The 10,713-nt window shown below is 45.2% G+C and overlaps 1 protein-coding gene across 1 annotated transcript in view; it reads right to left on the bottom strand.

Moving 5' to 3' along the window:
• Positions 1-3,761: 3,761 nt before the first annotated feature.
• The window catches only part of ABCF1 (ATP binding cassette subfamily F member 1), a 32,835-nt gene continuing 25,883 nt past the window's right edge, over positions 3,762-10,713 (bottom strand). Inside the window, exons 18-25 of the mRNA XM_063291327.1 lie at positions 10,404-10,575; positions 8,927-9,001; positions 7,588-7,658; positions 7,317-7,349; positions 6,524-6,692; positions 6,032-6,096; positions 5,451-5,523; positions 3,762-4,306 (exon numbers count right to left, since the gene is read on the bottom strand). Of these exons, the coding sequence (XP_063147397.1) occupies positions 4,140-4,306; positions 5,451-5,523; positions 6,032-6,096; positions 6,524-6,692; positions 7,317-7,349; positions 7,588-7,658; positions 8,927-9,001; positions 10,404-10,575 (825 nt within the window). The 3' untranslated portion in view covers positions 3,762-4,139. The remainder of the gene's footprint in view (positions 4,307-5,450; positions 5,524-6,031; positions 6,097-6,523; positions 6,693-7,316; positions 7,350-7,587; positions 7,659-8,926; positions 9,002-10,403; positions 10,576-10,713) is intronic.

Raw genomic sequence — 10,713 nt, 5'->3', positions numbered from 1 at the left:
CCAAGGTCAGTCACTCCCCACGCAAGAATTTCCTAAGGATTCAGCTCAGCTCCGTTTTAAGTGGAGATTCCAGCAACGGATCTTGTAATTGATTTCACAAAAGGTGGCATGCTTCAAGAAGCCTACGGGCCTAGAAGACAAATAGGAGTTCTGATGGTTGAAGTTCCCTTTCTTAATAACCACAGAACAATATACCACATTGGTTGTAGCACTTCCACAGCTTCACGTGGGTAGAGGGTACAATTGCCACTTGGAGACGGAAATACTCTACAGGACAGCCTTAATGCAGGCTAGGTCACACCGCAAAAATGAGGCTAAATATAAAGAACGCACAAGGAGCAATACTGTGTCCAGCGATCATGTAACTAAGGAAATAAACGTGGAATAGGAGGTGTCTGTCACTGTTGGATCTATGTTTTTTGCCATGATTAGTACCTTGACCAACCTTTGGGCAGAATCTTGCTTCCACCCATAGAGGGGTGAACAGGCATCACTCTTGCAAGAGAGGAAAGCGGGATCAAGAATAGGTCCATACAAGGATCTGGGTTAGCAGCTGTACAATCACCAACCGGTTTGCTCCTGCTGCGTCCATTTATAAACATCTTCTGGGAAATCCATGTTCTCAGCCAGCCTTAAAGCTACATAATCTACACGGTGCAAACAGGCTGGTTAAAAGGTAGCTACTTCCTAGCATAAAGCATGCTATTAACTACTGCTCCTCCTGCAGTAAACATACTATTTCCTTGCTACAAGTAGGATTCTGCATAATGGCAGGGATTCTGCACATCGTACCAAGTCATGGTTTGCTACAAAAATCATACCATGAAATTAAGGTTGCTAAAACCTCAGTGGTTAGGTCACATTACAGATTAAGCCAAAAACATTGAACATTGTAACAGTGTGTTGTGTGTGAACTAGACCAGTATCAGAAACCCTTTGTAGGCAGGATGGATTTGAGGTTAATTACTGTGTGCAGATCTTAGGACAGTGTCTTAGCATGCCCTGGGAATTCTCAAACAGCCTTGGGATTTGAGTCTAGAGATGACTGCTAATGTTTCTAGGGTTACTTAATCACTGAACTAAATATTGTGGTGCTCATCTGTATGACTGCAAGAAAATCCAGGTTTAGTGTGTGTGTGTGTGTGTGTGTGTTGGTACAAATGGGTAAAAGCTGGAAATTTACCATAGAGCTAGGTAAACAGGAAACAGAAACATTTTACTTTCAGGTGAGTGTCAAGGGAAATGTAAATTCTTGATTCTCTAAGAGAGTCAGTGTGAATAACAAATTGACTGCAAAGGCTAAAATGTAAATGCAAGACTGGGGAAAATACATGGCATGTGCATACTCTCCTTTGTACCAAGTATTCTGGCAATGGTGTGGGGGTTTTTTAAGCTATTTATTGACTTAAGTAGAGCAATACGGGGCAGTTCACACTGATTCACGCCTCCAATAAGATCTCTTTTATGTCTCCCGGGCACAAGCAGAACCAACATCATCCTTAGGACATACTGGTATGAATCAAGACCCTTCTGCTTGAGGGGTGGGCAAGCCAACTAATTACTATCAGAAGGCTGAATCCACCCTATTTGCCACTGGGTGTTGTTGATCAGCACTCTGCATCAACAAGGAAGTCATCGTTTTTCCTACAGCAGGGCAGGGAAGCTAAATTTTAAATAATCTGGGAGAATTTTGTCGATGATGCAAAACTGGATGTTTAATTTTACTTTGTGTTATGTATTATATATTGTTTACTTGTAATTCAAATGGTAACATTATTAATATCTGTACAATATTGGAAGTTGAATTCAGTATGTACTGTTTAATAAAGAAAAACAAAGACAGCTTGGACATTGGAATTTCAGACTTCTTGCTGTAAATATTTTACTTCCCTATAACTACTTAAAAATGTCCATACTCTGAGTAATGTGTCTTGGTCCATATACATAAAGCATTTCATCTGTGAATATACTGCAAATGTATTTTCTCCACATCACTGGGGCTGGCAGATCATCTGGACAGATTCTGATTTAAATTCTAAAGAGCTAATAGCATATTGATTTTTGCCTAGAGACTACCGCTTGGAAAAAGACTTTGTTTCTGCCATCAAAAAATATTTTTTGAAACCTATCTTCTTTGTTGAAAACACATTTGGCTTACTAAGCTCACTGCTATGTGGATGACTGCAGGTGTTTTGTATGGGAAACTATTTAAGACACACTTAACTCTTTCTGAACACCTAGTTTGGAAGAGTTTGAATTTCTCTGGGATTTGTAAGTTTTGTTTTTAAGATAAAATCAAATTGCAGGTGAAAAAGACATTCCTAGGAAGCACTTCTGCCTTAGGCATAAAAAAAAAACAAGGTTGTTTACCAGTGCTGCTATCTGGGAAGTCTTGAGCAGTGTTTCTCAACCTAGACAACTTTAAGATGTGTAGACTTCAACTCCCAGAATTTCCCAGCCAGCACTGCTGGCTGGGGAATTCTGGGAGTTGAAGTCCATACATCTTAGTTACCAAGGTTGAGAAACACTGGTCTTGAGGATAGCTGTAGGGAAACTGGGCAGTGGGGCCCTAATGGAGTAAGACAAAGAAACTTAAGAACTGCCTTAGATCCAACCATATTGAGGTATCCATGGATGGAAGGATTGGAAAAGATGTGACATAAATGCTGAACTTCAGAGGGAGGATGAAACTGAAATTAAAATCAGCAGATGATGTAGAATGGGAGTGCACATATGTCTAACCTTCAACTAGCACAGAGTCCCAAGTAGGCGGAAACTTTTTTCTGCTACCTGATGGGTTTGTAGCTTGAGACGAGGCAAAATCCACAAGTTCCTACTTCACATATGGGATACAGTAGCCTGCTACATTCTTACTTCCCATCCATCCAGCATGGTTCACTGAGGCTCCCTTCAGACATCTGAACTCCAATGCTTATCAACCCAAGGCAGCAGAGCCAATGAGGAGGAGCAATGAGAGCTGTAAAACAGACCCAGAAGGCGGGGTCTGCCTCTCCTTTGGAACTTAGAATACTGCCATGGTGGGAGTCTCTCAGCGTAAGGGGGCATCTGAAAGATCCCTTTGATCATTTTGTTCCCCACTTGGTCTTGCTTCCAAACAATGGTCGCATAGAACCAAAGAATCTTAGAGCTGGAAGAGACCACAAGGCTCATTTAATCCAACTTTCTGCAATGCACAGGAAAGTATATGGAACAATCCTTGAGAGGTGACTGTCCTATCTTCTTAGAAAGCTCCAGAAGTGGACAATCCACAGCTTCCATAAACAATACATTTCCACTGTCCCCTCAGTTTCTCCCAACTGTAGGGAAAGCCATCCCTTGAGGTAGGGAACTGAATATAGTGAGCTTTGCTTGTTGTCACCACAGATTTATTGTGGGTGTCCTCCAATGACTGAAAATAACACACACGCTGCAAAAGGGCAACCCGAAGAGCCACTGGTACAGGTAAGCAACTAGTTTTTCTTGGCATACTTTGGGCACATCGTCAGGAAAGACCGATCGCTTGAAAAGGACATCATGTTTGGTAAAGTCGAGGGCCAGCAGAAAAGAGAAAGACCTTCAATGCAATGGATTGATACCATTACCGCCAACAATGGATGCAAAAACTGGGACAGTCAGCCATATGGCGCAAGACCGAACAGCATTTTGTTCTGTTATACGTAGGGTCACCATGCGTTGTAAACAACCCGACGGCAACTAACAACAATTGTCCAAAACATAAGAAATCAAGGAACACCATCCACAAGAGTGACCGTCACGCTTTAATTTAATAAGTTTACATGTCTGTGTTCCAACTATTCCCAAAAATAGTGGAAGGAGAGGAGAGAGGAGATTTGCAAAATGAGAGTGGTCTTCCAAAATGTCTGCTTGGGGAAAAAGAAGTCATTATGAGACACCTACCCAACCACACCCTTCATCAACCCTTTGGATAAGTTCACTTCCCTGCTGGTGGGAGAGGAAGGGGAAAAGTTAAAGAACGGACAGTTTTTAATTTCTTGCACGTGTTCAGATCTGTCCCTCCGTGTCACATAAATAAAGCCCTGCTTCTTTAGAGGGCGGAGCTTCCACTAGGAAAATGGAAAGAGGCTGTGCGTGTTCTGGAGACTCCACCTCTTACAGCCTCATTCTCTGGGTCGGTTGACAAGGACTTCACCTAGGGCTTCTAGCACTTCACGTTTGTAGTCTTCAAAGTCGCCATCAATCTGGTTGACTGTCTGGTCCTCCACCACCCACAGATGGCAGTTGGTCTCTGTGATAAGCCGAGCATCATGGCTGACAATGATCACAGCTGGAAAAGACAAAACACTTAGCAAGACTTAAAAAAAAAAAAGTTCAATCCTCTCCGATTCTTGGAGACTGCCTGGAGAAGTTCCTGCAGTTTTCTTGGCAAGGTTTTTTGGATGTGGTTTGCCATTGCCTCCTTTCTGGGGCTGAGAGGGAGGGACTGGCCCAAGGTCACCCAGCAGGCTTTGTGACTATGGTGGCACTAGAACTCCCAGTTTCTAGCCTGGTGCCTTAACCAATACACCCAACTGGGTCTCAGCAAGACCTTAAGCCATCATAAAAAAAAAAATCTTCCTTGGATGCACTCTTTATGTTTTCAAGAACTGCCCAGAGAGTGCCATTTGGAACTGAACATGAGCCAACCTTCTGCCAGTGTGATATGAGTTAGTAAAGCAGAGGCAGGCAAACTGGTGATTTCTTCTTCCCCCAGATAAGCCCCCCAAACTTATCCAATCATTAAAAAAGCAATTGCTATTTCTTAAGGTAGCGAATCTCCTAAGTCCAGGGTGCAAAAAATACAGCCCACCAACACTTCTTCCATGGCCATCAGAAGGAGCAAGCCTAAAATTCTGGCTTGTCTGTACATTTTTCTTTATGGGCTTGGGGGAATTAAGGGTTAACATAGGTACTTGAACCCTTACAGGGCCTTAAGGGACCATTCTATCCCTTAAGAACCCCCCCAAAAACTCAAAAGCCCTTTTTTGGGATGCTGCCCTCACAACGTGCAGCAAAGCCTCGTGTGGCTGTGCACTGCTGCTTCACTTGTGTTTTATAAAAATTATTCAGTTAATCAGCTGTGATCTATTCATTGATGAACAAGTTCACTAGCTCTGGCATTCATGGTGACTTGACCAGAAGCAGATCACTCTTATGTAAAGATGTTGCCCTTAATCTTCAGTCTTTCCCATCCTGCCAAATGATGGGGTAGAGCAAAGTAGCAACCTTGCCTCAAATGTAAGAGATTATACAGGACAAAAGCAATAACCTGACGTCACTTCAGGAATGCCTGATCCCTTCTGCTTTCGGTACACCTATCAAATTTGTAAGGACAGTATAGTGGTAAGAACAGCACGAAGAGATGGGCATGATGGGTCATGTATCACCACACTCCTTTAGAAGGAGTTCAGAGCCAACAAGTTTTCACTCACCCCCTTTATAGTCATTGATGGCATCTCCCAAGGCATCAATGGATTCAATGTCCAGGTTATTTGTTGGTTCATCCTAGGGGAAAGGGGATTTATTTTTATTTTATTTATTTTTCAAATTTTGCCACCGCCCATCTCCCCTCCACAAGAGGGACTCTGGGTGGTTTACAATAAAAACCATCAATTAAAACAATAACCATGAAATATAAATACATAAACTATAAATACAATTATCAAATATATATAAAAATAAGAATAGGAATAAAATCCAAGTGGCAAAAAGATGTAACTCAGTCCAGTGAGATGGGCAGTGACAAAATTCGATAAACAAACAAGGAAGGAAGGAAGGAAGGAAGGAAGGAAGGAAGGAAGGAAGGAAGGAAGGAAGGAAGGAAGGAAGGAAGGAAGGAAGGTTGATTTAAAAGACTCTTGTCTTTTATTGTTCTCTGCTTCTACAATGGGACAACAGTGCTGATACCGTATGGAACATGCTAGTGCTGAAGGAGACAAGTTGATTTGGGTTTCCTGGGGGGAAAATACTACAGACGTCAATAGAGATTATTGTAGATAAGATGGTAACTCACCAAAATGAGGACATCTGGCTCTCTGCAAGCCAGTTCAGCAAATACTACACGGGCTTTTTGTCCCCCTGGTAATGGGAAAAAAAACGAGAGAGAGAGGAAGGACTGGAAGATTAGCAAGAACATGCCCGCTTCCCCAAAGCTGATGCAGAGAGAATCTTGCCTGCCAGCATTTGAAAAGACAGGACATCTGGAAGGGCAGGGCGTGGGGTCAGAACTCCTGAGCTTTGCAAGACCCCACCAAGTCCTTTTGAAGGCTATCGGTGCTGAGCAACATCCACCTCCAGCCTGCTTGCTCAAGGCATAGATGGACTACCAGGCACTGAAGCTCCAGTACTTGGTGCCCTCCAGATGTGATGGGCTATAACTTTTATTATCCAACACACCTGGAACATGCCACAGTGGGGAAAGCTACACTAGCAGCCCCCATCCTTTCTTGGGGTGCTCTTGACCCATTATCCCCTCTTCCCTTCTCCCAAGAAATGTTCCCCATACCAGACAGCTTGCAAATCTGGATGGTGTGCGCATGACTCTCAAGGCCAAACCGCCCCAGACATTTACGGGCATCTTGATAGGGCAGGTTGAAATTGCGCTGAAGATATTCCGTCGCTGTTTCCTGCATATTCAGCTGATCGGCGTATTGCTGGTTGAAGAAGCCGACTTTCTACCAGGAGAAAAAGGGGAAACTGGATGAAACCTCACTCAGACGGGCACTCAAGCTTAACACGACGTTCACACCTCCCAAGGCCACAGCTGGCATTCCAGGGTGTCTTCTGTGATTCTGCTCCTGAAACCCTCCGCATTTCTATTTCATCCAACTCATTTTGGCCAGGGTGAAGGCTGACAGGGGCTTTCCAAGTATTCTGGACTAGAACTTCCACAATCCCTTGCCACTGGCTCAGGCTGGCTGGGGTGATGGGAGGTAGAATCCAAAACATGGGATAGGAAATAACAAGGTTGCCTCATTCTAATTTAGGACATGGTGCTGTCCTGAAATCACAGTCTCCAAACTGTGTGATGAGGTCCTCAAGCTGAGGACATGAGTAAGCAGGCTGTGTGTAGACATACTAAAACGTGAAAGACCAACAGGGGTGTTGGATATCCCTCAATCAAACCATCCCCTCTCCAAGAAGACTACTCCAACAGCAAACCACAGCTGCATGTGTGCACTGCTTCCTACCACCAAAGGCTTCCCAACATGACTTCTAGCCCTGCTTTATAAATAACCCCCCTCAAATCGCACGGCGCCTTCCCACAACATCCCAACTGAAATCTCACCAACACTTACTAGCCTGTGGTTTTTCCTCATTTCTCCTCTGGTCTGGAAAGATAAAAAGGAAAACAAAACAGGAAGTTACCAATGCCTTGGTTCTCTTTTCTGCAGTCCCGTCAGATTAAAGCAGAAGTGATTTTTAATGGACTCATACTACTATACTTCCCAATAATAGGTTGCACTCCTTTGGGGTTTGATCAACAGGGGTCCAAAACAAAGAAAAGGGAATCTCAGGGAAGGACAATCGACATCAAGTGGAGCCAAAGGTTAAACGGACGGTACTTACCGGTGTCAGCTTCCCAGTTAACAGCAACAGCAGTGTACTTTTCCCCACCCCATTGGGGCCCACGATACAGACTGAGAGGCAGAAAAAAGGGAGGGAGAAGGGATTATCGTTAGTAACAAGACAGTGCCAGGCAGACATATTTTTTTTTGGAAACTGACTTTTTTTCCCCACCTCCATCTTTCAATAAAGAGAACTACATCAAAAGCAGAAGTGACTTTTCCCAGCTGCAGCACTTTTAAATTATTAAAAAGAAAAAGTCCTGATGAGGATTTCCCCCTTGGAAACCAAGAAACACAAACAGAAGGCTGAGAGCATTAAAATTTCCTGGATTGCAAAGCCCTCTGGTCACTCATGCCCTAGTCATCTCCTGTATAGACTATTGCAATGAGCTCTACATCGGGTTACCCTTGAAGAGTATCTGGAAGCTACAGCTGGTTCAAAACGAGGCTGTGCAAGTTTAGGCGCCCCAAGATTGGCACATGTAACACCTTTGCTGTGAGAGTTGCATTGGGTACCAGTTTGCTTTGCTTCTGGGTCCAATTCAAGGTGTTGGTCATCACCTTTAAACCCTACATGGCATGGGTCCAGGCTACCTGAGGGACTGCCTCATCCCCATCACATCAACCCATCTCACCCGGTCAGGCAGAGAGGGCATGTTATTGTCATGAGTACTGATGGCGAGCAGGAGGGGGCCTCTATCCAGGGTGGAAAATGCATGCGTAGTACTGAGGAATTAAGCAGCCATTCAGAGAGACACAGATCAGACCCGCCTTGACTTTTGGGGTTTATCTGTCTGGGTTTTTCCCACGCTTCTTCAGTTTGTTAGGATTCTGTCTTATGTAGCAGTAATAAACACTAGAGACCTACTCCTTGTCTCAGCGTGATTCCTGACTGTTAGGACAGTTATGTCCATGAGAGATTGTCGGTTGGCAGGGCCCAGGAAGAGACCCTTCTCTGCCGTTGCCCCCGCCCTATGGAACACTCTTCCCCCAGAGGTGAGGCAGGCCACCCTCATGGTCTTCCAGAAAGGAGTGAAGACCTGGCTCTGCCATCTTGCGTGGGGCGTGAAGAGGGTAACCAGCCCTGGGGGTGGTTAGCACCCTGAAGACGCTCCCTGGAAATTAAACTAAGAACTTTTTACCATCCACCTCTTTGAAAGTATTATTAAGAAGATTGTTTTTACTGCATTGTTTTATTGTTTTACTGTATTTTAACTAATATTTTATTCCTGTTTTATGTCAACCACCCAGAGTTGCTCTCTGAGTGAGATGGGCGGTGACTAAATTTGATAAACAAACAAACAAATAAACAGTCTCTTCTCTCCTTCCACATTGCTTACTTCGTGATTCCATGTCAATCCCAAAGTCCAAATTTTTGAAAAGGGGCTTCTGCCCTTCATAACTGAAGTCCACGCCTGAAAGAGAAACAAGGAGAGAAGGATCAAAAGGAAAAAATGTTTTCTCAGGAACATGAAAGCAGAGTTTAGAGGAACGACCGCAAGAACGGCCAGACCGAAAGACCAGTTCTTAGCTGGTCGTTAACAGCAGAGCTTTGACTGAACATTCAGAATTTGGGCCTGAGGTTGTTGGGGTTTTTCAGCTCATTCCTCCCCATCCCATCTTGATCATGTCTTCTGGACTGAGTGCCTCAAAGCGAGGGATTGTGCTTTGCTTTGAACTGACCTGCTAACTGTACAAAAGCAGCTCTGGGGCCCCCATCCCCAGCAGATAATGCAATCTTAAGAGATCAGTAACCCATGCTCTGAAAAGTACTGCAGAGCTCGCCATTCTCTGCTGAAGATGCCTCCAAGCTTTTTTCCTGAACATCTCCCTGGCATGCAGAGCCAGTGTGCATGTGCTGCAGCAGTTACGAAGGCAGCTCCTCCCTCTGGGCAGGGGCTATGAGCTGCAAGCACGGTGGGAAGGCAAGACGAGGGGTCCTAAGGAAGCCCAAAGCAGGAGATTTCCAACAGCGCCCCTGGTACCTGATCCCCCCACCCCACTAATTCCTAAAGATGGCAGATAGACTCGTCCTATTGATACAGTCCTTGGCACATGCAGATGCCCTGTTTTTCCAGCACTGGGGAAGCTAAATGAGCAGCATAAACCTCCCTATTTCTGCATCCATTAGCAATCCATGGGCAGTATCCTGCCCTGGCCACCTTGGATCGGCAAAAACCAAGGCAGGACCTGAACCTAAGTTACACGGCTGCCAGGCAGAGGGTCTCTGCCCACAAGAAGTCAAGCATCCCTCCCCTGCAGATCCTGCTGGGCTGTAAGTCCCAGCTACCTCAGCCAGCCTGGTTGGTGGCAAGGGATGCTGGGAATTGTAGTTTTGCGACAGCCAGAAGTTCAGATGCCCTCATCTTCCTCTAATGCAGGGTTCTTGTCATGAGTAAGGATGGCGAGCAGGGGGCTCCCATCCAGGCTGTAAAGCACATGTGTAGTACTGAGGAATTAAGCAGCCATTCAAAGAGACACAGATCAGGCCCACCTTAGCCTTTGGGGTTTATATGTCTGGGTTTTTCCCACGCTTATACAGTTTGTTAGGATTCTGTTTATGTAGCAGTAATAAACATTAGAGAACTACTCCAGCAAAGCAAAGCTGGCTGGGGAATTCTGGGAGTTGAAGTCCGCACAGCTTAGAGCTGCCAAGTTGAAGAACCCTGGTCTAATGGCTTGAAGAAAAGAAAACAGAGTTCAGAACAGCTGATACCGAGTTTTCTTTCTAGGAAGTCATTCACCCCGCAGCAGGCCCCTAATCCTTCCCCTGCACCCCCTTCCTGACAATTTGCCCTGCCCAGAGAGGAGCCGTACCATGGAGGCCCAGAATGGGTGGGGCGAGAGGTGGTGGGTCTGGAAAGGTGAACTTCACGGTGTACTCCTTTGGCCGTTTCAGGAGCTCGGGGGCCTCGCTGGACTCTTCGTCCTGGTTCTTCTTGCGGCATTTCTGCTGCTTCCGCGTCAGGGCCTCCTTGGTCTGCTTTTCCTGGGCCAAGCAAGACAGGTTAAAGGAGGAACAGGCAGCCCTTCTTTCATTTTGGGTGCGGGGGGAGGCAGATGGGGGGCAGAAGCATCCTCTTCAAAAGGGAGGATTCTTCTTCCTTAGTGCCGAGAGCCACGGCAG

Source organism: Candoia aspera, chromosome 2 (assembly GCF_035149785.1).
Source record: "Candoia aspera isolate rCanAsp1 chromosome 2, rCanAsp1.hap2, whole genome shotgun sequence".
Taxonomy (NCBI): domain Eukaryota; kingdom Metazoa; phylum Chordata; class Lepidosauria; order Squamata; family Boidae; genus Candoia; species Candoia aspera.
The sequence above is the reverse complement of the archived record's forward strand: the minus strand, read 5'-3'. Positions and strand labels throughout refer to the sequence as shown.